At 34.6% G+C, this 27,777-nt stretch overlaps 2 protein-coding genes across 2 annotated transcripts; both read right to left on the bottom strand.

The window, feature by feature from the left end:
- Positions 1-2,735: 2,735 nt before the first annotated feature.
- LOC131033898 (cell wall protein IFF6-like) lies at positions 2,736-3,248 on the bottom strand. Its single transcript, XM_057965205.2, has one exon. It carries the CDS (start codon positions 3,246-3,248, stop codon positions 2,736-2,738), a length of 513 nt encoding a protein of 170 aa, XP_057821188.2.
- A 5,710-nt stretch (positions 3,249-8,958) lies between these two features.
- On the bottom strand, positions 8,959-25,988 carry LOC131033899 (uncharacterized). Its single transcript, XM_059217718.1, has 2 exons — positions 25,737-25,988; positions 8,959-9,372 (listed from the first exon to the last, which is right to left on the bottom strand). The coding sequence occupies exons 1-2, from the start codon at positions 25,986-25,988 to the stop codon at positions 8,959-8,961; spliced, it is 666 nt and encodes a 221-aa protein (XP_059073701.1).
- Positions 25,989-27,777: the final 1,789 nt, after the last annotated feature.

Raw genomic sequence — 27,777 nt, 5'->3', positions numbered from 1 at the left:
ATGCTTATGGAGAAGTCCTGTTGAGCCAAAAATCAATTGCTTTAAGTGGCTTGTTTTACTTGATAAGCTTCCTCTCAAAAGGTTCAATTCTGATTCTGATTCCTGTAATGATCTTTGTAATCTTTGTAGACTCCCGGAAACTGGGAGACATATTCTTTTTGATTGTCTTCTTGCTAAAGAAATATGGAGCATGTTTGGTATTATCTATCCTATTAATGTGAGCATTCTTGACATAATTACTGGTTATATCCCTGGTCTTCCCAAGGATTCGAATTTATTTTGGAATATGCTGTCCTCTAACATTCTTTGGCAGATTTGGAAATGCAGGAACGAAGAGAAGTACCAAGGTAAGCCAAGGGCTCTTACTGAGTTTTTCAGAAAACTCACACATTTCAAAATCTTTTTGCAGGTCCATGTCACCATGATGGTTGAGAATAAGAAGCTAAAAAGATTCCTCCAATGCGGTCATGCGTCTTTCTACTTCCATGAGCTGAAAAATGGCTACCTTTGGCGGAGAACGCTGGATGATCTTCATGCTTTTGATGCTGCCTGTGAGAAGCTTAAGAAAGATATCAGGAAGAATGCGAATCCCAGGATGGATGAGCTCTCCTTGCTCGCTCAAGTGCAAGCGCATCAGAACTTAGTTTGGATGGAAGGCCCCCTTGGCTGGATTGCCTGGGTGGATGGTTCATGTGACATTCTATAGTAGCTATGTATATGGCAATGTATATGTATATGTCATTTTTGATGGTGTGAGGCATGGCCTCTAAACTCTGATACTCTGCGGTCTGTTTGTATATTTGATCTCCTTATTTCTAATACAAAAAAATATATTTATTCTTCATCATGTTTTTATCTTTTTTACTTCATCTACACTTGTTTTCCTTTAGTTTATAGATCTCTCCTTTTTATTTTTATTTTAAATTAACAAGTAATTTCAAGAGAATCACTTTTCTAATAAAAATCATGACAATAACTATATATACACATATTTCTTATGAAATATATATATCACAAATTTAGAATTGAATAAATTAATGCTATTCTATATGTTTAATATCATATATTTCAACTTCATCAATTTTTTCTCATGTAACTAGTTTTCTTTAAGACATACATTTTAATAATTTATATGTAACTTCAAATTTAGAAACATTTTATTATGTGTTAACATAACTTTTAACTAGTGAATGGCATGCAAATCTCATATAATGTAGTCGCTCATAATTATAATCAAAGTTAACTACATGAGTATCATCTTTTCCTATAGGTAATCAACAATAATATAACATTTCAAGGATCTTAGTCCTATATTCACACGTTAAAAAGTTTTGTCTATGTTCACATGTTAAAAGTTTGGACATGTCAAAAGGTAAAGAATGTAGGATTCCTAGTGTGGTATTGTCGTAGAAATGTAGGTATTACTTTTAGATATGCTCTAGAAGAATTAGTTGATGTAATCTAACTATCTAGTGTCTAAATTGTTATCTTTAAACACACAATGTAGGTTTGGAGTTTATAAAAGGACTAGCTTGAAAATATAAGAAGAGATTAAAATTGGGAGGACATAACTATTGGTGTGGGTCTATACAAAAGATAAATTGATTTATATAATTATGTTAAAAATAAAATAGTAAATATAATAAAAACTAATTTAGACCATTGAAAATTAAGATAAATTGATAGAAAATTATTTTTTTAAATGATTTCCATTTATATATAAACTAAATTGAATTGAACATCAAGAAAGTTTATTTATAAAAAAACCAAAATAAATATAAAACATGAAGAAAAAAAAAGTCATTTATGCATATAGACTGCATCAATATAATTATCATAATTGTTTGTTGTGAAGTTTTGTTTAATCCCTCGCCTTACCACATTAAAATTTCTACATGATCTTAAATTGTCGTCTAATCTCATAAGTACACTTCAGTCAAATATCCAAATCTCCTTTAGTATTGGCAATAATTTTGAGATAATATATCTCCTCCTTGAGGGATTGATAAAGAATCATGTTGAATTGTGGCATTATATAAGGGTTTTTAACCATCCCAGCTAACAAGGCGATTTCATTATGCTAAGGCTTGATATGCATAACATTTGATTCTTAATGCTCTTCAACATTGAGCTCATTGAAGAGGAATGACGAAGGAGAACAGCTGTTACAAAGGCGTTCAGAGCTCATGTTAGCAGCTCATGATCCACATCACCAATACTGGTAAAAGAATATAACAGTGAAAACCAATCATCAACATGATAACAATAAGACCACAAAACAGCTGTGGACTGAGATAGAAAATAACAGTCATCACAAATCACCAAAAACACTCTTAAAACAAAATAGTACTTCAACTCAAAATAAATGAAGATTTGCTCCACCTCTGTTCAAAATAAAGATATTTATTTATTTAATGGAGTACATCCAAGAAAGCCCAACACAGGTCCCTTCTAATGTAATCCTATAGCTTACATTAAAATAACACACAAGCAGGTCCACAAGATCCGACCCTGCGAACAATAATAACATGCGCAAAGATGGCCCTTCATTGAGGACCACCCTGCAAATCATGACAACATAACACTGAAGTTGTTCAGTCTTATTGACAATAACCAGCAATCCTAACTTGTTCACACTTACCCAACAATAACTACCAATCCCTTTCCACGCATACTTTTATTAACACCCAGTATGTTAAATCTAACACACGGTTTGGCTGCTTACAGGAGATGCTCTAAGGAGCAGGAGAAGGAGCATAAGCAGGGCCAGAAGGGGCAGCAGTTCCGGGTACTGAACCAGAACCAGATCCAGAACTAGAACCAGAACCAGAACCAGAACCGGCTCCCATAGCAGAGGACCGACCACCTCCGCAGCTGCCTGAACCGGACCCACTTCCGCTGCCTGATCCTCTCGAGCTGCTACCACCTGAGGCAGAACCAGAACCAGAACCAGAACCGCTTCCAGACGAATTACACCCTGACCCTGTAGCAGAAGCGCTACCCGTCCCTCTCCCAGACCCAGACGCAGACGCTGACCCGGATCCGCCTCCGGCCGCCGGGGTTGAAGGAGCGTGTCGATGAACGCGTCGTGTTGAAGCTTCGTCGCCTCCTTTGCTGCTCTCTCGAGGAGAAGGGGCAGGGGCAGGGACGTCCCGGGCTTTCACCTCCAAGGCCTGTTCAGTCAATACAGCGAATAGCACAAAAGAGCACATTAATACAGGCAATACAAGAATCCTTTGATGGGCCATTTCCAGAGTTATTGTAGTGAGTAAGAAGTTAAGCGATTATTTAGAAAGACTTGCGAATGGGATTCTTATGATATGAATAGCTAGAATGTGGGTGATGTTGACAAGGGTGGAGAAGGAATATATAGTGATGTTTCAGCTCTGGTTTTTGTCTTGTTTTGGTGCATCGTCAGCACGCAGGCGGATGCTTTTTCAGCGCGTCTGAAGACGCGTCCTTGAATCCTTGCGGCTTCTTGTAAAGCTCTTCATTCTATTGTAGCTGCTGTGCGTGTTGTTTCTTGTGAAGAATGAAGAAAGAGTATTTGTTACCCGAGTTTTCAGATTAAAGTTTGGTTGTTGCGTTACTAAACGTTCCAGCTTCTCGTATTAGTTTGCCGAATTTACAAGATACAAATCCCTGAACTCCTGTAACTTCAAAGCTATGTAATGCATTATGAGCGCCAGCTAAGGTACTACAATCATACTTGTGCAATGACTGAATAAGAGTAATCATAAACCTGATTACGCCTTGAATAATATCAAGTTTTTTAATTGGGATGTGAATTATCGTGTTAAATGTGTAAGTTACAAAAGGCAAAATATTTTGGAGTGTGTGAATAAAATTGAAATTCTATAATATTTTGGAGTGTGAATAAAATTGAAATTCTATAAATGTATAAGATGACATGGAGTGTGAATAAAATTGAAATTCTATAAATGTATAAGATGACATGGATTTGACTATGACAAATGATTGCTACATGAAATTACAAAACGTATCTTTAAATATTAGATCAAGGTGATGGTGTTTTATGACTTATAAAGCTATTTGTAATCTTTGATTGAATCTATGCTTAAAAAATTATCATTGCAATTATGGATTTAATCACTATTATAGAAAAATAAAATTTGACGATGTGTTTGACCTATAGTGAAATTGAATTAGAGGTTACAATAAAACACACTAAGGGATTGACTTAAAAAATGAATGGTATAGCATTTGCAATAATAGAGTACTAATAAATGCCTCTAATTTCATTTCTATCCCTTAAACTTATTTTCTTGTTACCCGCTTTACATATACTATTATAACTAAAATACCTCCCTATTTTTTAGTAAGTATCCAATGAACCTATTTTTTTTTTATATCCCCTTATTATTTTTACCTTGTAAATCAAGAGAACTTCCCACACATAAATCTAACTCAAAAGTAATTCCAATTTTCATCCCATTAAAGTCTTGACATAGAAAACCTAGACAATTTATGGAAAATCTATCATTTTCTAGAAATCTTTAATTTAGAAAACACTTATGCATCTCAATCCTCAAAACATTACCATATCAATTGTGACTTTGAATCCCATAATAGTATATATCTCAATTATAATATATATTAATATAAATTATAAAGGTAGGGTTTTAGAGATACTTAGTGATTCTTTTGGGTAAGGTCATGAAATTATCAAAAGGTGTCTAATAACTAGTTTTAGAAAATATTGATAGGATTTTACTAAACATGCATGAAATTAGTTTGAACCATTATTTTCTTTATTAACTACATTTGAGTTGGTACTTTAAATCTTTGACATAAAATAAGACCATGGGTTAGAAAAAAAGATAATTTGGTGACCTTGGCAAGACAAACATAGTGAATGTTATTTCCTCTAATCGACTTGTAAAAAGTGTTTTTATAGACGATTTGGAATGTGACTTATGAATACTCCACTCATTTTTGTACATGATTCACTTTGGTCCACTAAGTTCTCCTTTATGCATGATTAAAAATTTCTCATGACCCAATTGATATTCGATCTAAGATCTCACAGTGCAACTTATGAACACTAATGGATCCCCTCTTGTTCTATGCACATTTAAATCTAGCCTTAATTTTTAAAATCCCATAAAATCCTTCTTTAATGTTTAATTCATGTAAAATTTTATTTTATGTTTGATCCTTATGTTGCATCTAAGGTCTTAGCTTATCCTCACCCTACACAACTTAATTTCTATTGAATTGTTGACTACTCCTAAGAGTTATTCTTCACTTAAGTAGCTCCTCTACCATGTATGAATTTAACTAACAATCACCAGTGTAATTTTATCTTATCACTTTACCCATTCATTATTCTTCCTTTTAATTTCTAGACACATTGATCATGAGTGTGCTTTAAATTTTGTTTTAATGAATCTCATAAACCTTAACTAGTGATTATATTTTAAAAACTCATGCTTCTAGGGGTTATTAGATCAAATCATGTTAAATAGCCCTTGGAATGTTTTCTTGATAGCTTGTGAAGATATATAGGATTCAAAGAACAATCAATCATACATGTCATTCAAACATTGATTAATTTATTTTATGCATCCATAGACAATCTAGTGGGCCACCACATCCTAACTAATCCATAAACTAGCTAATCATAAATCTATCTACATAATACTAATTATCACTCATAATATTGAATAATTATTAATGTCAAATATTATCCAATGATTCGTGAAACCTACAATATGTTGAGAACTATATTCATATCTTTCGAGTCTACAACTGCAATCAAATTAATTCTTATATAACAATTCCTTAACCTCCACCACTTCCAAGTGAGATTTCTTACATAATATATAGGCTGCCAGTTTCTTGACACCTTAGTATATTTAAAGATCCATGATCATTATTTCATGTATATATTCATTTAATCAAATAATAATTATTCATTTGTTGAGACTATACATACGTGAGCTCATTTAGCATCATGTCATAAGATTCCAATCAAATTTAGCCACATGTCTCAATTTTGTCACCACATTAGTTAGAACCCACCTCATAGCTCTTCAACCAATGAGAACTTACTATTAATAATTTTTAATGGACACAAACAAATAAATATCAAATGGTCATTACTTATTATTTTTAAGCTAATGAATCTCAAGGATTTCTTTGAGAGCACCATTATCATTTCTTGATGTTTTTGAGATTCATCGATCTCCCTTTAAATTTTGTGATTCATAGAACTTAGAGAAAATTCAAAGCACTAACAACTTTAGAAATTTTGAGTATTATTCATCACAATTCAATTAGGAAATTCTTAAAACTCCTAGTACATGTGATAATTAGGTATCAACCTTACCTATTTCTAGCTACAATGTTTGCTTTCAACACTAACATATTTAACACAGTTGGCTATCAACAATTCTGTTGGTTGTTTTTGAAGGTTGATGATTCCACTTCTCACTTGGGTCATTCCACCTTTGCTTGCATTCTTGTTGATATTGACATTTCTAAACCTCTTCTCGGGGATGTTGTTTTGATGGTTAGGGACAAACCTTGGATGCTCATATTGGATTATGAGGGTCTCCCCTTTTGTTGTTGTTGTTGCTTCATTATTGGTGACCTAGCTTTGAATTTCTCTCTGTCACATTGAAATGGTAATGCTATATGATGGAAGGATTGTATAAAATATCACTGAACTATTGAGGTTCCCTTTGAGTCAGATACTGACTAGGATTCTTTTGAGCAATGTGATGTGGGTGTGACCCCTTTGTGCCTTGATGTTCCTTTTGTGACTCTTTTTGGTCCAAGCCTATCTCTAGTCATGTAGGCTACTCCCCCCCTACCACTGTCTTCTCTAGTGATTGTTAAAATAACTCGTAATATTGTTTCCCTCCTTCAGTTGTTGATTATCTAGTTGTGGGATCACCTCTTGTTTCCACTAGTATTGGGGTGATACATATGATAGTGTTTCTTGGATTGTAGTTTGTAGAAGGAGAAAAGGTCTTTCTCCTTATTTTACCTTACTCTTTCGAGGGTGGTGAAAGAGAATTATATTGTATAGGTTCAAGACCCTTGTCTCTTGTCAATTCCCAATTCTAGTCAAAAGCTTCCTCTCTCTCCTTCTTCTTTTTCTCAATATCACCTCTCTTGAGATTCGTTCCTTTTTCCTTGATGGTTTTTTTGTAATGGGTCTGGTCCCTTCCCATGCTTATCTAATCGAAGCACTAACACATTTGACATGGGGACTTGACTAAAATTTTATTGTTTATCCCTAATCCCGAGTTTTCTCTATGGCCATATATATCCTTTGATGGGACTATAATGAACATCTTATTCTACATTTGACTTTTAAAGTCTTACCATGAATCTTAAAGCACTGAAGCATTAAATTGGACCTATTTGGACATGATCATATTAATGTATAAAGTTATAAAAGACATCAATAAGAGCCACAAAGAAGAGGAAATTATTGTAAAAATAAAATTTTGATATTTCAAACCAAATGAAAAAGTAACATTATATTTCTCTTGTTACACCCAACTTATCTTTTTCTTTCTTCTAATTGAACATCATTAAACATATGTTTTGTCGCAAGGAAGCCAAAAATTCAATATTTTCCTATTATTTATTAAATACAATGCCTTTTTAAGTGTGTAGGGATTTCATCAAAAGTCAAATCTACCATGGATCAAATGGATCATTTATGTCTAATGGGTGAAGAGGTTTTCTAGCTACCATTTATAAACACATATTGATAACTTTATTGTGAATTTAACATGGAGATTAGTAATTTATTGCAAGAATTAAAGAATTTAATGAAGATTATTGAAGCCTTCTTGGCTACGAATACTAAAGCAATGATGGATAATTGTAGTAGGGGTTCCCTAATTTCCTACAATTTGTACTAATCTTGTGGCAATTAAGTCTATGATTTCATATGTGGATTAAATCTTCCCTAATTCAAGAAACTCACAAAAATAGAGGGGGGTGTTATGTGTGAGTTGAGAATAAAATATTTTTGAAGGAGGTTGTTTTACAACAAATTGGAGGGTAAATCCTCAAGGAACTAATTTTATAGAATTGAATGTTACCATACTAATAGTGAAATAATTGATCAAATTTCTTGAAAGATTTGATTTTTCTTCAAATGTTTTGGCACCTAAGATGCCTCAAGACATTAATTGTATTCACCAACCATTATAAGCATAATTAGACAAGAGAATTTTCTTTATTCATAAGTAAATGAGACATATTCATACTTGATTCATTGTCATATGTAATGGTTGGAGCTTCTAGAATTGTCAAATAGATCGTACAATAGTTTATAGTGAGTACTAGATAAAATTGAGACTTAGAATTTAATTTTATTCTAATTTCCAAACTAAATGTAACCATGTTTATGAACTATAATTAAATTTGAGTGTGAATTTAGTATCATTCCCTAAAATGTTTTTAATGAAAGATTTGATTCATACACTTGGTGGGATCTAATATTTTCCTTGATAGGTAGATATTAGATTTTCATTAACTTTGAAGCACTACTCTTTATAATGTGACTTTTAATTCGGATATATTATGTCCATTGATGAATCTAATTATGGAAAAATAAAGACTTTGTAACTACAAATAACTAAGGTCATCATTTCTCCAAAAGTATTTCCTTTATTTGATTTTTATTTCAAATCTAAGTAGATTAGGAACAACAATGTAGAAGTAGTATAGCTTTGATAACTCATTTATGAATTCTTCAATATATTCATTGAGTTATCATTAGATGAATCGTTCTAAAATCAAGCTTTCTAAGACCCAAAAACCAGCAACCCTAAGTTGCTCAGTCTTATTGACGATAACTAGCAATCCTTTTTCACGCATACATTTATTAAAATCCTTATAAGAACGAACAGTCAAAGCAACCAGTATGTTAAATCTAACACAGAGGCTGGGCTGTTCACAGGATATCCTCTAATAAACAGGAGAAGGAGCAGAAGCAGGGCCAGTAGGAGAGGCAGATCCCGATACTGAAGCAGACCCGGAACCAGAACCAGAACCGGATCCCATAGCAGAGGACCGACCACCTCCGCAGCTGCCTGAACCGGACCCACTTCCGCTGCCTGATCCTCTGGAGCTACCACCTGCCCCGCTGGAGGCAGTACCAGAACCAGAACCAGAACCGCTTCCAGAGGAATTACACCCCGACCCTGTAGCAGTAGCGCTGCCCGTCCCTCTCCCAGACCCAGACCCAGATGCGGACCCGGATCCGCCTCCAGCCGCCGGGGTTGAAGGAGCGCGTCGTGTTGAAGCTTTGTCGCCTCCTTTGCTGCTCTCTCCAGGAGAACGGGCAGGGGCAGGGGTGCTCCGGGCTTCCACCTCCAAAGCCTGTTCAGTCAATACAGCGAATAGAACAAAAGCGCACATTAATACAGGCAATACAAATCTCCTATGATGGGCCATTTCCAGAGTTCGTTTTAGTGAGTAAGAAGTTATGAGATTATTTAGAAACACTTCAAACGGAATTCTTATGATATGGATAGCAAGAATGTGAGTGAATTTCAGAAGGGTGGAGAAAGAATATATAGTGATGTTTCAGCTCTGGTTTTTGTCTTGTTTTGGTGCATCATCAGCACGCAGATGGACGCTTTTTCTGCACGTCTGAGGACGCGTCCTTGAATCCCTGCGGCTTCTTGTAAAGCTCTTGATTACTATTGTAGGTGCCATGCATGTTAATTGTTGTGAAGAGTGGAGAAAGAGTAATTATTATACGAGATTTCTTGTGAAGAATGAAGAAAGAGTAATTATTGCGCGAGTTTTCAGATTAAAGTTTGGCTGTTACGTTACAATATGTTCCAGCTTCTCGTATTAGTTTGCCGAATTTACAAGATACAAATCCCTGATCACCTGTATCTCCAAAGCTATGTGATGTATTTGACCTTATGATTTATTACAGCTTTCATATTGTTTTAACATGATTTGTATGCTATCATGTTGGGCTACTAATATACAATTTGGTTTTAAATAGGACAAGCAAAACATTATCTTATAGTCCAGTTAAACATGAGCCCCAATTAGGATACTACGATTATGGTGACCACGGGTCTCGCTCTCGTGGTTCAGTATTTCAGAATTTCAAGGACTACTCTTTGTGAAAGATTGTCTCAGCCTTCACGTCCACCTTCTCCTTGAGGCATTGGTTTATTAGACATCAACAAATTTCTTCACGAGTCACTTGTCATCTACCGATCCACACTCAACCGTCCATAGAGGAGAATGCTGAAGACAATACTTACTGGTTAGGAGCTTCATTGATGACTCCACTTTTGATGATGTTTGGGGAAAGTTGGATGATAATGATTCTTCTCAGCAGGAGTCGTTTTAACTGTTTAGTCTTTGTTTTGGGTTGAGCTTGTGTTTTTGTTTATATTTTTTCAAAATTAGATTTTTATATTAAGATTCTAATGTGTCTTTTTTTTGTTTTTTGTTTTTTTTTGTTTTGTGAATTTCTATTTATCAATAAAAAGTTAAGTAGGATATATTTGTGTTTAAATTATGTATTAATGTAAGACAAACTTTGATTGTTCATATAAAACCTTTGTTGTCAAAAACATATCATGTATCGATCAAGTATTTTTGCACAATAGGGGTTGGGTTTGAGTGAAACACCTTTATTTAATTATACGTAATGTAGATAATCATAAAATATCTTATAGTTATATGAAATTACAACACAACTTTAATATACTTCCACATATACATACATAGTATATAGGTATTTGTATATATACAAATACATACACATACACATATGTATACGTATATATATGTATATGTACAGGTAGATATGTATACACACACACACATGTCTATGTGTCTCAAGGATTTATTTGAAGTGAAGATTTATGCAAGAACTGTAATCCATTTCAGTATTTGATATCACATTGTGTAGGCTTTGGAATGGGGTTTTTCTCTCTAAATGGTTTTCCCAATATAAATCATGGTGTTATATTTTCTTATTTTTCATATGCGTTTCTTCAAAACTTTATTATAGTTGAATTAAAGTTTGTATATCATTCTTATCAAGATTAGTGTAGGAAGTGCTTCTGCACAACTTTTCTTCTTCACAAGTGGTATCGAGGCATGGTTAGTTTTGGTTATATTTATTGGGTGCAATATTTTTTGAGAAAATCAAGGTTTGAGTAGGATTTTGTGCGAAGTATTTCATGTTTTTTATTGCAAGCTAATAAACATGGTTAGAAAAATTTGGAGAATTGAGGTGAAGAAGTTTTTTGGAACAAATTTTGAAATGTGAAAGTTGAAGATAGAAAATCTATTGATGGATCAGGATCCATGGGATGTGATGAATGATAATGTGCAAAGACCTACATATCCAAATTTGGATCCAAAATATGATCTAATGGATAGAAAGATAAATGTATTGTAAGATTGTAACTTGAAAACTTAATTCTAATAAATTTCTATGAAGAACCTACTTTGAAGAAGTTATGGAGGAATCTGGGTGAGATATATTAAGCAAAACCTCTAGTAAATAATGTTTTCATGAGGAAGATGTATTCCTTGAGAATGGAAGAAGGTGGAATTTTTTTTAATCATTTAAAAACTTTCAATATGTTGGTGACTCAGACATGACCTCAGTTAGGGTGAAAAGGGATGAGGAAAAAAGGTGCCAAAGTTTACAATGTTCATTGCCAGACTCAGGGGATAGCTTAGTCATGGACATTGGGAGAACTTCAATCACCTTGAAGATGGAGTATGTTGTTGGTTCTCTAATATTTAATGAAATGATAAGGGAGATCTATTTGAATACCAAATAATCTCCGGGTGTTCAAGGAAGACTAAAAGGATATAGTAAGAATGCAAAGCAACATGGCCATTCTAAGCCCAACTACAAAGGGAGATGAAAGTCCCTTGGTTCAAGTCCAAGGAAGTATGTTGGGACTGTGATAAATATGTACACTTTCAAAAGGAATATAAATAAGAACGGAAAGAGAAGAAGAAGCAAGATTCTCATTTTGAGGATGGGAAAGAAGTTGTAGATGCTTTTATTATAGCCCTGGCCACTCATATGGGTGGTGTTGCATGGTTAATTAACTTAGGTGCATCCTTCCAAATATAAACTATATTAGAAAGTTTGAAAATTTAATGGTAGTAAGATGTTTTTGGGTGATAATTATTTCCTTTACATTGTTGGATGTGGAAGCATTTTTGTGAAATTTCTTGATGGTAGAGTTAGATGATTCAATGGTGTCTTTCCTATCTCAAGAATAGTAAGAAATGCATTACTTTTCAACAAGCTAATCAATGAAGATGTGTATGTACAATTTTCTATTTAGCAAGTGTGAAAATGCTTAGAAGTGCTATGGTGATATCAAGAGGAGGTAGTTAGCTACATTATAATAGTTTGATGCATGCACACTTGAGAGAAATAGTAATTTTGGTAAGATTAAGTTACAAGAAAACATATTTTTCTCTTCTATAGATGGTCATGGCTTTTGGGTACCCAATGACACTCTATTTACCAAATCAAAGTTACCTATATATAAGACCATGTTATAGCATCATAGATTAGGCCACAAAAAGAAAGAATGGTCTACAAACCTTAAAAATAAAAACCTTGTTAATGGGTTTGATGCCCACAATCTTGAATGTGAATTTTGTGATAATTGCATTCATGGTAAGCCAAATCATGTTCAATTTTAGTCAAGTTCTTGTAAGTCCATGTAAATATTTTGGGCCTAATATATTGAGTATATGGTCTAGTTCATATTCCTTCTATTGGTAAATTATTTTATTATACTTCTTTTATTGATGATTTTAGTAGGAGGACATGGGTCTATTTTCTAAAGAGTAAACTTAATGCTTTCAATAATTTTAAATAAAAAAGAAATAGTTGAGTCGATGATTGAAAAAATGATCAAGTGCTTGAGGATAGATAATGGTGGTGAATTGTCACATCCCATATTTTACATGCTTTAATAATATAATAAATTGGAATATATTATTATTTAATTATCTCTTGATTATTGGATTATGACACAGTATATTAGAATTAATGACATAGAATGTATAGATATAACGATACGGAATAAGTATTTGGAAATGATATTTCATGTTCTGGGAATATCCCTATGTGCTCGACATGGTGTTGAATATTTTGGTTGGTGCTACATTGTGTCTAATATTGTCTTCTAGATAATTACTATGGCTCGACCAACAGTTGTTTTTCAAGCTCGTGCTATGATCTATATGATATTTGTTGCTTTGGAGATTTTTTTAAGTTGTGTTTGGGTCCTACCTTTCATGTGTGGGGATCTGCATTGATTCTATTCATTTGGATGCTATGTTTTATGTACTATATTGTTTATCTACAAGTTACCTAGTTGCCATCCATGAATGATGTCCGCAAACACATATATTATTTGGAGCTACACAGAGAAGTGTAATATGATATTTTAGGTCTCATCTATCTCCTATATTGGACCACATTCATCATAATTATGTTTGGTGGCTGACTTAATAGGACCTATGCTTATCCTTTGTTTTAGCTGATCTAATTGATGTATGCAATGAGTAATATTCTATTCATGGAAGGTAAATTTGGAGCTATCAAGTGTAGTTAGTGTGATGTGATCGAGTAAATCATAATATGTCTGAATGTGCTTTCATGATCATATCACTTGTAGAGTTGTGTGATGTGAAGATAGTGATAGTGTGGTGGTGATTGTTTTTGGAGCTAGCTACTTGTGATAGTAGTTCAAGTACATCTTCATTTTAGAGAATACTTTATCATACTAATTTAGATTTTGCGATATTGTATCTTTCCCTAGAGAAGTGATCTTCAACTTGCAAGTCCTTTTATATCATACCCTGGAATAGTGAGCTTCAGCCTACAAGTTCTCTTGTATCTTGCCTTGGAGTAGTGAGCTTCAACCTACAAGTCCTTTTTCATCTTGCCCTCGAGTAGGGAGATTCTGCCTACAAGTCCTTGTGTATCTTTCCCTAGGATAGTGCATCTTAGCCTACAAGTCTTTTAGGTGGTAGTGAGCTTCCTTAGTAGTGAGCCTAAAACATATTTGTAACCATTTCATATATTGTGAGAGGACTCTCATTATGGTTTTTCCTTGTTTGGGTTTTTCACATAAATATGGTGTTCTCTTGTGCATTTTGTTTCTTTGCTCTATTCTTCATTAATGGTGAAAAACTAAAAGATAAGTTGATTGTGTTTTAGAAAAAAAAAAAAGGTTTAAGGTTAAATATTTTAAGGTCTAGACTCATTCACCCCCCCACAGTCCTAAGGTGTGTCTAACAATTAGTATCAGAGTTGTGTTCCTCTAGGAGAAGCTTAACCACTTGAGGTAGATCCAAGATGGCACAACATGGATCTTACAAGATTTCCAAGTTTGATGGCTCAAGCTACTCTTTTTCGAAGATGAGGATGAAATCAAATATGAACTCTATGGATTTTAGGATTTGGAACTCTATTTTAGAAGGTTATACTCCTCCCTCTTCTCCACTTACTACTCCATATGAGATCAAGGCACATGTGAACGATGGAAAAAAAAGGAATGCAATTATAAATGAATAATCTAATAATGAACTTTTGAAGATAATAGACAACAAATCTGCCAACGAAGTTTGGGAGAAACTTAGCAAGTATTTATGAAGGAGACAAGAAGATAAAGCAATTCAAGTTGGAGAATCTCAAAAGCAGATTTGAAATCTTAAGAATGTTAGAAGATGAAAGTATTGATAGCTATGTGCACCAAGTCACCAAAGTAGTTTGTGGAATTAGAGGTGTTGGTGGAGAAATGAAAGAATATTAAAATGTGAGGAAGGTACTTAGGACTCTTCCTAAGTTTTTTGTTTCTAAGGTGTTTGCCATTGAAGAAAGTAGAGATTTGGGAACATGATATGGATCAACTCTATGGATGGCTTACTGCATTTGAGATGAGAGAGTTTGAACCGAATAAACCAAAGAAGGAAACTACATTTGAAGCAAGTAAGAAGGATGAAGATGATGTTGATCTAGATGATGCAAAAGCTAACTTTGTGAGAAAACTTTCGAAGGGCACAAGTAAATACAAAGGTAAGTTACCTCTAAAATATTTTCATTATGGTAGGATTGGTAATTTTGTTGCTAGATGTCCTTATAGAGAAGAAAACAATAGAAGGAGAGATGATATAAATGAGAGGATAGATGACAGAGACAATGGAGATAAGCCTAAGATAATTTTTTACTCCAAAGAGAGTAGCCATTCATCTGAAGATGAGGACTGTAATGATTCTAATGATGAAACCCTGTTCATGATGGATGGGTAGATTAATAGCTATTTTTATATGGTTATATGACTCTATCTTAGACTCTTTTTCAGTTGTTAAGTCATGTTCTTGATGCTATAGACCTTATCTTCTTATGTGTTTTGAAGACATGCCGCAATATCATACTTATATATACAGTTTAATCTAAAAATATGATTATATGGCCAAATGTGAGAATAGATGCAATGATGATATGGTTGGATGCTATGCATATGATTATATTTCTATTATCTAGTTTTCACAACACTTTGAAGTGATCAATTGATGCAGTTCCTGCACCCGCTAACTGTTAAATATCTTGCAGCCACAGGTAGAGAAGAGTTGAACTAGTCTTGTGGGCATTGATGATTTTGCTAATCTGTCAAATGAAGAAGATGACGAAGACTTATTCTTGTTTTAGTTGATGTTTAATTATTATCTTTTGATGGTGTGTTGAGTCTATAGTTATGTTTCAACTGATTAAAATATAGACAATTTCATTAGGATTGTTCTTCATAAGAGATGTTGTCTTTATTGTCTTTAAATATTTTCCTAGATGCATGGGTTGTGCATTCAATATAGTTGAATATTTCAAAATTTTCAAGCTCTATATATATTGAGGCTTTGCATACTTGTAATGGATACTATTTTTTCTGGAAATGTATCATTACTATAGTCAATTCTATATCTCTTTGTTTTTTGTCAAGAATTTGTCCATGGTTATACTGAGTAGAGTACTCAAGGGGGCTCACTTGAGGTACGTTTCCTTAGTATTTACATTGTTATTAAATAGAATAGCTAGCTTAGTTATAACTATTGTTGTAATCTATCAAGAATGAATAATATTTGAGCTACATAATAATTATGTACGCATTGAATAGTATCAATAGATTGATATATTAGGAAGATAGTTCATTTTCAGTAAATTTACAATTCCCATTCTTAGTCATACTTATGTGTACATTGGAGTAAGAATTAATTAAGACTTTGTTATAGTCATAGATGCTTATGATATATTTATAATAGCATTGTTTAAATAGTTGTTTTAGTACGACTTCATTTTTAAGTAGTCATATAGCAGTTCGAGTAATGTTATGATGCATATACCATGGTAGCTCATTTCAAATTGAATGACCTTGGGTTGCCAAGATTAAATGTATCCTATATTCAAGAAAGATTGTTGTAAGTTCATAGATTAGTTCAAAGAAAATGAAATGAATGGGAAACAATTATAAATTAATATAGGAACTCAACAATGATTGTGACAGTTGGTGATGACGAGGAAACTAGTTTCCAACAATTTGATGAGAACAATGAAAGATCATTAATCGTGTGGTCTTTCTTTCATGCAAAAGAGGAGCCTTATGCATGGGGAATCGACAGTGGTTTTTCAAACCACATGACAAGTGATAGAAGAAAAATTATCAGGTTTGAGAAGACAAATGATGGATTAGTTAATTTTGGTGGTGTAGAATCTACTCAGGTTTGTGGCAAAGGGACAATATGCATTGATAAGAAGATCAAGACAAAGAATGTTCTATATGTTAAGGTTTTACAATCTTCTTAGTGTTATTAAAATGTGTAGTAAAGGATATAAGCTTACATTTAATGATAAGGGTTGTGAGATTAGTAAAGGTGACTCTAGAAGACTAATTGCAAAAGGAACAATAATTGATGGAAATATGTACTACTTGAAGGAATCTATAGATGGGAACTATTAAATTTCTTAGAGTAGTGAGTGTTGGATTTGGTACAAGAGAACGTGACACATAAATTTGGATAACTTGGTGAAGATTAGTTCCACACATGCTGTTAGAGACTTTTCAAAGATTATCGAACCTGCAAACATTGTATGCAAGGAATGTCAGATAGGAAAAGAGACAAAGACACGATTCGAGAGAAAGGAGTTTTGTTCTTCAAAACCTTTGGAGCTAATACATATTGATCTACACAGACCTAATAGGACAAGGGCACTACATGGTGAAAGGTACTTTATGATAGTTATTGATGGTTATTCTAGAATGACATGGGTTACTTTTTAATAAGAAAAATTAGAAGCTCTAAATAGATTTAAGTTTCTCAAATCTATGGTTGAGAATGAAATAGATGCTATGATCAAATGATCAAGGTATGATAAAAGGTGAATTTACATCAAATGAGTTTGAAAGATTTTGTAAAGAGCATGGTATTAGGAGACACACCGTGCATCAGAATGAGACTGCTAAAAGAAAAAATAGGATTGTTCAAGAGATGGCTAGAACAATGTTGAAATATGCTAATCTACCATTTGAATGTTTATTGGAAGGAAGTTGTGCATACTGCAGTATATATTCTTAATAGAGTGAAGACAAGAGTTAATCACTCAAAGATCCCTTATGAGATTTAGCATAAAAGACTTGTAGTTGAATGTACTTCAAAATCTTTGGAAGTGTCTTATATCAAAAGAAATGAAGATAATCTTGGAAAGTTTGATTCAAGAGATGATGAAGGAATTTTTCTTAGTTACTCAACAAGAAGAAAGGCCTATAGATGTTTCAAGAAAAGACTCTAGAAGATAGTTGAAAGTGAAAATGTTAGAGTAGATGAATATAAAGATTAGATTATACCTATACTTGAGGATTGAGGACTTGATGTTGTTCCCTGCACTGAACATGGAGAATAAAAACAAATAGAGGGAAAGGAATAATAAAAGAGCCCCAAATTTTTGGCAAGATATGTCCAAAAGAATCACTCTAGAGATTAGATCATTGGCAACAAGAATGTTCAAGTGTGTAGACCCAGAGGAGACTTGCCAAGACAAGTGAATAGGTAAGTATTCACCTTCTATCAAAAGTTGAGCCTTTATTTTTTTCTAATGCATGCAAGGAGAAAGGATGGATGAAACATGTGGAAGAAGAACTTGATCAGATTGAGAAGAATGAGACATGGGAACTTATTCCCAAAACTGCTAATAAGAATGTCATTGGAACCAAGTGGGTGTTCAAAAACCAATTGAATGAAGAAGGGAAAGTGACAAGGAACAAGGCCAAATTGGTGTGTAAGAGATATTCTCAAGTTGAAGGCAATGATTTTTTCGAGGAGAATTTCTCTCCAATTGCTAGAACGGAGGCAATTAGAATGTTCTTATCTTTTTTTACTCACAAAAACTTCAAGGTATATTAGATGGATGCCAAGCTTTTCTAAATGGAGAACTAGAAGAAGTCTACATAGAATAACTTGATGGATTCCATTTGGAAAAAGATTCGGACATGGTATGCAGATTGAAAAAGACACTATATGGTCTCAAGTAAGCCCCTAGGGCTTGGTATGATAGGTTGGACAAGTATCTACTACAACAAGGTTTCAAGAAAGGTACAATCAATAAAAATATTTACTTCACAATTCAGGATGATATTTTGTTGATAGTAGTTGTATATGTTATGATATCATCTTTAGAGGAAAAGATAAGGCATGTAAAAGATTTGCAGAAGGAATTTGAGATGTCAATGATTGGTGAGTTATCCTTCTTTCTTGGCCTTCAAGTTGCATAGTTAGATAATGGAATCTAAATTTATCAAGAAAAGTATGTTAAGAATCTTGGAATTGATAATGCTAAACCAACGAGTACCCCCATGGTGACTAACTCTCATTTGAGTAAGGATGATGGATCTTTGGAGGTTGACTAGACTTAGTATAGATTTATGATGGGTGGTTTAGTATACTTGATTGCTTCTAGACTTGATATTATGCATGTAGTATGTATGGTTGCTAGATATCAATAAAATCGTAAGAAATCTCATGATGTGGTGATCAAAAGGATATTCAAGTATTTGGAAGGGACTCTAGATTATGGCCCGTGGTACAAAAAGGACAGTGATTTCTCTCTCATGGCTTACACATATGATGTTTGAGTTGACTGTATTGATAATAGGAGTACCAATGGTAGTGGATTTTTTAGGAGTCAGAATGGTCTCTTGGTTCAACAAGAAGTAAGATTTAGTTTCCCTATCCACTACAATAGAAAAATATATTGTTGCAGCATCTTGTTGCACTTAGGTGTTGTGGATGAAGCAAAATTTGAAAGATATCAAGGTGATTTGTGATTAGCCCATTCCTATTATGTGTGACAATACTTAGTGTCATAAATATTTCAAAAAATCTTGTGTTTCATTTAAGAACCACGCATATTTCTATCTAGCATCATTTCCTAAGGGAGAGGGTTGTAGAGAAGGAAGCTAGATTAGAGTATGTGCTCACAAAGGATAAGATTTCAGACATATTCACTAAGGCACTCCCAAAGGATACCTTTGAGTATCTCCAACAAAAGATAGGTTTTATTACCCCTCCTTCCAACTAAGATGCATATAATGGTGCATCTATCCAGGAGGATAATTTCAAGATACAACCTTATTCTTAGATTAATGTTGAGTGTTTCTCTTAGGGGGAGCAAGTGGTTGGTTTTTTGTTGTTGTAGAGGTAGAATGATTTGGATACATAATTAAAGGGAGAAAGATATTAGTTAAGGGGAAACTTATCTATTGCTCGCACTAGAATGATAATGAAGTGTATCTGTGTTCCCTTTGTCTTTTATGTCAAAGGGGGAGAGAAACCAACTAAAGATAAGAGTTTCTGTTGATCAAGGGGGAGTTTATGTAATGTTGCATATGGCATTGTCATCATTGATGTAGTGTCCCTCCCTGATTCACCTTGTCTTTTGAATGCCAAAGGATTAAAAAGGATCTACTTTATGATGATTTAATTGTATCATTCTATGTACTAACCCTATTCCAAGATTGTAATGTATGATGTTTCCTTATGACTCTATTTCTATTATACTGATGATGTTAGATATTTTATATGGACATGCTATTTGATGATTTATGTGACTGATGATAGATTTTGGATCACTTGACGTATTGATTTAAATTGGATGGATTATATCTACTTGATATTCCTATGTGATTATATGATTTATGATGTTGAGATGACCCTAACCCTATTTCATGATTATGGTTTCATGCTATACTTTGGTGTTGTCTTGCGTGATTGTCTTCGTGAGTAGAGACGATGTCTTATCACTCATAGCAAGCATGATATGGCATTCCGACTCTCTATCACTTGTTTGTTTATCATGATGTATGTATGTTGTATATGTATCTTGTTTTGGGGTAAGTGCACCAAGATGGTGAACAAAAAGGGGGCTATAAGTGGCCACTTTTGTTTTCTGAAAAATAGGTAAACCCGAACTTCAAAGAGATATTTGAAGGTCATGCACTCAAAACTAGGAGTTGAGAAAACAATAAGAATTGTAGTACTATGAATCTAGTTTCTAAACTACTAAAAAATTTTAAAATTGGATAATATTAAGAGGGTCAAACCTCTCGCGCACAAAAAATTGTTCCTGATTTTTTCAGAAAAAGATAACATAGTTGTTTTCGTGCGCTGCACAAAATATATAGTTAGATTTAGTATTTTGCAAAACCCTTCAGTAGGATGATAGGTAAGAATGAGATCTAGAAGCTGTGTATTTTTTTGTAATTTTCCGTTGAGTATTTTTTTTTTATGATTTTTTTTAAGTGACCGCATCCTGAAAATTTGGTACCTATTCATGTGTTGGGCATAACTTGCATCAAAATAATCAAAAATGAAAACTTCTTTTTTTAAAAGTCTATAGAATCTAGTGTAGAAAAATAATATGTAATTTATTTTGAATTTCGTTAAGTATATCAAATGTTATTTAAAAAATGGTAGACATATGTCTGTGAGGATTGTCAAGGCATTGGTAAAGAAAATTAAAGTTTACTATGCTAATGTTGTCCAAAAATAGAAAACTTTATATGGTTAGAAAGCTGAGAAGACGTGTGAGATTATGGTGGTAAATTTAGAGATAACCACTTGATCATTTGTAAACCTGATGATGACAAATTCAAGAAATCATATTGGAAGATGAAAAAACGTGTAAAGGGACAAAAATGGAGGGAAAATGGGCTTGCAAGCCTTAGGATCATTTTCCAACCCTCTTACCAAGCCAAAACCCGCATGGGTTATGATGTGCAAGATAACCTGCTTGGGTTTTGAAAAACAAAAAGTACCATTCATGGTCCTACATAACCCGTACGGGTTATGTAGAACTGAAACCATCATTTTGAGTTTCACAAAACTCATACGGGTTATGAGGACATCAAAATGTATGCTTGTAAACTTAGCATTTACTATAGACATACATATATAATATATGTTTATGTATGTATATATGCATATCTATAGTTATATATACATATATTTATATAGATATATGTATATATGTTTGTATACATGGATGTCTCTCTTCTTTTCCTCTCTCTCTCTCGTCTTCCTTCCCCCATCATTGTATCTATCTATTATGAGCCCTAATTATCCTCCTTGAGTTCTATCTAATCTCTCTCCCCCTCACACTTCTCTCTCTGTTGAGTCTCTCACCCTATTCTCTCTCTCTCTCTCTCTCTCTCTCTCTCTCTCTCTCTCTCTCTCTCTCTCTCTCTCTCATTCTCATTATCCTATCCTATTCTCACCCTCTCCCCCTTCTCTATCTTTCTCTCCCCCTCCCTCTCCCTCTCCCCCCTCTCCCTCCCCCTCTCGTTATCTTATCATGTTCTCTCCCTCCCCTTCCCCCTCTCTTGACCCTATTCTCTCTCTTGATGGTATGATGAAAGAATAAGAATCCGATCAACTACTGAGAGGGGGGGTGAATCAATATATAGAAAATTGTATAGACTTTCATCAATCTGAAAAATCAACCTCTCAAAGAAAACTCTAAATTGACTAGTTTAAACACTGAGCTTCAAATGCAATAATATTGACAAGTTAAACCAGTTGACTATTATAACAGACTAATTGTAAAACATCTTTGAAACTCTCAAAACCTTTTAACTGAATCATTCAAATACTTTACTGACAGTAGTTAAAACATATTTCAGATTGTTGTCGGTTAACATAACATATCAAAGTGGATTTAGCAGTTAAGCAATTCAACTATAATAAACATAACCACGAAAAAATTCACCACTTGACACAATATTTTTCACATGGAAACCCAAATGGGAAAAACCACGGTGGGGATGAATACCCACAAGTATTCTGAACTCTTCTGAAGTTCACCCTGTTAGGAGCCAAGCCTATTAAAGCTTTACAATAAGTCTTGTTAAGAACAAATCCTGTTAGGGACCACCTGGTTAAGGGATTGACTATAATGCCCTATTAGAAGCAATACCTTGTTAGGAGTAACCTCAGTAGAGGATTTGAAATCCAAGCTAATGGATCACTTGGTTAGAGGATTTGAATAACACTAAGCTTGTTAGAGCTTACCCGGTTAAGGGATTTGACTGTTGTAATTGTTAGAAAACAACAGGGGTTTGTTGATGTGTTTGAATAGCACTACACTTTCTTGTTCAGATCCTTTTCATGCTCCTATCTTCCTTTACACAAACTGCATATACATCATCTGGTTCGGCAACCACACTCTCTTACTCTCAACTACAAATTGCCAACACTTCAACAAAACAACTCATCGACCTTATAAACAAATCAATAGGTCAGTAACACATCAAAAACCTAATTCTCGTAGAGATTACAAACAAATCGGTTCAAGTATGACCGTTGGATTACATAAAAATCACTACACATCATTCAAGATATCCTTGACCTCTCCTTGATCACCGCTTCATCGAACTTTGTAACTCATCATGCAGTTTCCATTACATGCAATGAACTTGCTCATTCCCAAGACAAAAATTGTTATCTCTACGCACCAAAAACCATTTGAAACTCTTCTCATACACCATGCATACGTGTCATAATCATTACCACTCATCATTTGATCATAAACCAATACAATCGATTCACCAAACTTCACCGGTTAGGGTTTAGCATATCAACATGTAGGGTTTACCGGTTCATCTCTCAATTTCATAGCAATATCAGTTTCCTCCACAAATTCACCTACCAGTTGCAGTTCCCTTCACTAGCTCTTCCTACCGGTTAGAAAGCAACATTATAACAACATTATTATTGGTTAATTGACATCAATGACAACATAACATTTCATTAATGCAATCTTCATGCAAATTCCAACATCTCTCTCTCTCTCTCTCTCTCTCTCTCTCTCTCTCTCTCTCCACTTCCTCTTTGGTTCCTATTTCTACATAACCCGTACGGGTTATGCAAAACTAAGGCCAAAACTTCTAGTTTTGCATAACTCGTATGAGTTATGAGAAATTGTGAACGTTCCCATTAAATTTGCATAACCAATACGGGTTATGGGAAAATCTTCATATTTTAGTCCCAACGGCCTAAAAACCAACATTGCAAGTTGTTTGAAGGCCACACTGTTGTTGCACATGATTTTTTGGGATAGTAACAGTCAGGTTTTTGTATATTTTTTTGTCAATTTTGCTTTGAAATGATTGATTTGTCTTGTATTTTGGATTGTTTTTGAAGTTATTTTATCATTGTTACTTTAGATTATAACAAAATGATGATCATTTGTTGGTTTTTTTCTATTTGATTGTGGATTGTCATCATGATGTTATGTGTAGGACAATCAATATCAACAATGGGAAAGAACAAGAGAGGAACAAATGAACTAAGAGAGGCAGAAAATGAAAGACAAAGGGAGCATATGAGGAGATTACATGAAGGTACATCATCTAATATACCTAATGAAAGTGATGAACATTCAACAATTGAAATTGATATGATGAATTTCCCAAATCAAATTGATCAACATACACCAATTCAAATGCATATGATGAATGCACCTAATGAATGCAATGAAAATACACCATTTGAAAATGATGTGATGAATGCACATGTTAATGAAATTGAAGAATATATACCATTTGAATTTGATGTGATCAATGCACATAATGCACCTAATGAAAATGAAGAGCATGCACCAATCTTAATACCTCTTAGAATAATTCGTAGAAAAACCAAAGTTCCTAATAGACATTGATGAAAATATTATGAAGCCAATGCATGATACAATTTCCGAAAGAACTTGTAGAAGAATTTGGAATAACTATTTTGAAAACTTAAATCAAAGTGGAAGATGCCAATTAGTTGTTGAAATGATTAAAAAATGAAATTTAGAGAGACAATGAAAAATTTGGGGTTAAGAACATCCGAAAATAATAGTGAAAGAACCATTGTGAGAAATATTTTTGATTCATACCAAGCCATTGGTTCAAAATTATGCACTAAAGATGCTAATGTTACTCGTCGTGTCCTAACACCAACCATAATGGGAAAGGAAATGAAAAAATCTCATTTAATAAAAAAAACAAGCAAGTCATTAAGGATAAGTAGAACCACATTACACCATGCCTTAGATAGGCGAGAGAAAATTGAGGATCCTAACAATAATTATCTTTGGGCATTCTCGAGTAGACTCCCATGCAAGGACAAGGTTGTTGTTGATGTACTAAGAACGTTAATTGAGAAATATTGGCATGACAACACATGGGTTTCACCAAACCAAAGAGATGTTGTTAGAAGGCGAATTGGAATTAGAAATCGTGAGCCACATCCAAAACACTATTTAGATGACTCAAACACAATTTTATGAAAGGTTTCTTCTGTTGGTGTAAATAAATATTCATTTTGGATATTATTACACTTTACTTAAGTTAACTTAGGATAATGCATCTCTTCGTAGTTTGGATTTGAGACACTTAGGGAAGTGTGCACATAGGGATAGAGCTTGTAGGAGAAATTCCACATTTTGTGGTCTTATTTTGCTATTACACTCCACATTCGGTGGGTCATCCACCTCTTGTGGAATATTATATTATTTCTCCTACCTACCCCTAGTATTTCTTACCTACCCTTGTTTCTCATTGAGCCACATGTCATATTTGTGTGCTCATACATCCATATGGCCTTGCCTATATAAGCAGGCCTATATTCATTGTATTGGTTAATCTAGTTGATCATTTGCATATTGATGAGAATACAGTTTGTTCTTGTCATTCTATTGTCTCTCTTTTATGCTTTTCATTGTGCCCTTGATCTTGGCAAAATCCTACATGGTATCAGAGCCATTAGGGCTTCTTTGATTGGTTTTTGGAGACATCGTGGAAGGCTTCTATTTTCGGATTTGGGGATCTTCATTTTTTGGGGGCGTCATACAGCGATTTGGACATCACCGTTGAATTCGGGAGGCCGTTTCCATAAATTTCGACTATAAAGTCGACCTATTTTGGTGAGAAATTTTTTTTCCCCAATTTGGCTATTATCGTACGGATTTCAAAAAAAATTTATTATTTTTCGAAAAATTTAAAAAAGGGGCAATCAAAATTTTTGAAATTTAAAAAAAAAAAATATATATATATATATATATATTTTTGGGGGGTCCGTAGACCCCCCCATGCCCTTTGTACCTGCATTGTTGCAGGTTGACATCACCGCCGTACCGCACAGCAGGTGCTACAGACAGTACAGCAGCCAAGTACCACCCGCCGCCACCGCTGCTGGAGCTGCCCGCCGCCGCCAGCCGCCCAAACCTCGCCGCTGGCCCCCACCTCGACTCCCGGCCCTCCGGTATCTCCACCTGCCGGCGACGTCTCTCTCCCGTTAGCGGCTAAATCGGCGGACCCACGCTCACCATGTGGCAGGCGGCCACTGCCCCGCAGTCGACTATCATACACCCTGTCACAATGCCACATCAGCAATCCATACGCACAGTCAGCTACACAGTCACCGTGCCCAGTCAGTAGTCTGTACCGTACGGACGCCTAGTCAGCAGGGAGGTGAAGTTTTCGTGATGGTCATACGACTGTCAAGTTTAAGCTCGTGAATTGCTGGTGTCAACACCACATCAGCAACTTTTTGAAATTTTTTGACCCCCTCTCCATTGAGCTTTTCAGTTTTGCAGTCCAACTTTGAAAGGCCATATCTTGCTCATTTTTGCTCCTTTTTTGGTGCAATTTTTTTTGAAATGGGCTAAAATTTCATGATATTCACAGTGGTGTGGTTATTTTCTGATTTTGGTGCATAGGTTTTTCGAAATTTTCAAATTCTCTCAGCTGTACCTGTCCAATCCTCAATTCTGCAACTTCAAAGGCCTCGTTTGAGCTCATACAACCTCCTTTTCAGGTGCCGTTTTTTTTTAAAGTGCATTTTTTTTTGTCTAATTTCATAATCTATGATCAGATTTCAGAGATTTAGAGTGGAAATTGTACTTTCAGATATTGGTCTTATTTGGCCTATTAAGTACTTGTAAATTGCTTGGATCTTAGTTAGATCTCTTGCATTATCAGTTTGAGTCTCTTTTGGCCTTATTGGGGTAGTTGTAAAATTGTAATCAGAAGCCCACTTTGCCATTTTTTGCAAGTGGCCCATTGTATACGCACTAATTATAAAGTGTCGAATCATCACTTTTGGGGGGGTGTCTTGTGTGATTGTGCCTCTCTTTGTGCTCTTTCATCTTTGTTGCAATGAGTCCTCATAAATTTCCACCTTTAACTCCACATAATTATGCATCATGGAAAATTAAAGTATGGAGTAAATTAATGGAAAAGGGTCTCACACATTACATAGATGGAACAATAACAGCACCACCTGATCCTAAGGCTGATCCAAATGCTCAATTAGAATGGCTCACAAAGAATTGCATGGCTCTTGGAACTTTGCGCAAGTATGTATCAGATGACCTCATTTTTCACATTGAGAAGTGTAAAACAATCAAAGAGGCTTGGGATATGTTTCAGAAATTGTATGGTCAAGTTGATGAAATCAGAGGCTATCAGATTGATACTGAGCTCACCAACTTGGATCCCAAGAGTTTTGATACAATCCAAGATTATGCCACCAAAGCAAATGAGCTAAGAGCAAAGCTTAAGGATTGTGGAATTGAAAAAAAGGATGCTCAGTTGATATTCAACTTGTTGGACAAGCTTGCACCAGAATATGTAGCATTTGTGTCTAGCTTCCAAACTCATCATTTGACAGTAGGGAGTTCCTATGTTATGCCTTCATTTGATGCTTTCACAGAAATGTTGATATTGGAACAATCTAAGTTGTTGAACATGGGGCTTCTCAAGTCTTCAAAGTCCAAGGCTTTGGTGGCAAATCAAGGGAATCAAGGACGTCAAGGCAAAGATTCCAACAAGAAGAAGAAGCACTCTAAGTCTAAGCCACACTAGGAAAAAGGACACTCATCCTCTCCATCACAAGGCGATTTTACATCCTCTTCCAAGAAGGGGACACCACCTAAGAAGGATAAACCAACTTGTGCATATTGCAAGAAGTATGGTCATGATGAGCATCGATGCCACGCAAAGCAAGTTGATGAGTTAACGAATCTTCTTAAGAAAAACAACGTCAACTTGCCATCTGCCTACACAAAGAAGGAATCATCTCCTTCCTCTTCCTCACAGTCTAAGGGAAAAGGGCAAGCATTTGTGGCTACAACAGGTTCTTCACAGTAATGGATACTTGACTTGGGTGCCTCAT

The sequence above is a fragment of the Cryptomeria japonica genome, chromosome 3, assembly GCF_030272615.1.
Source record: "Cryptomeria japonica chromosome 3, Sugi_1.0, whole genome shotgun sequence".
Lineage (NCBI taxonomy): Eukaryota > Viridiplantae > Streptophyta > Pinopsida > Cupressales > Cupressaceae > Cryptomeria > Cryptomeria japonica.
This window is presented reverse-complemented; position numbering and strand designations above follow the sequence as displayed.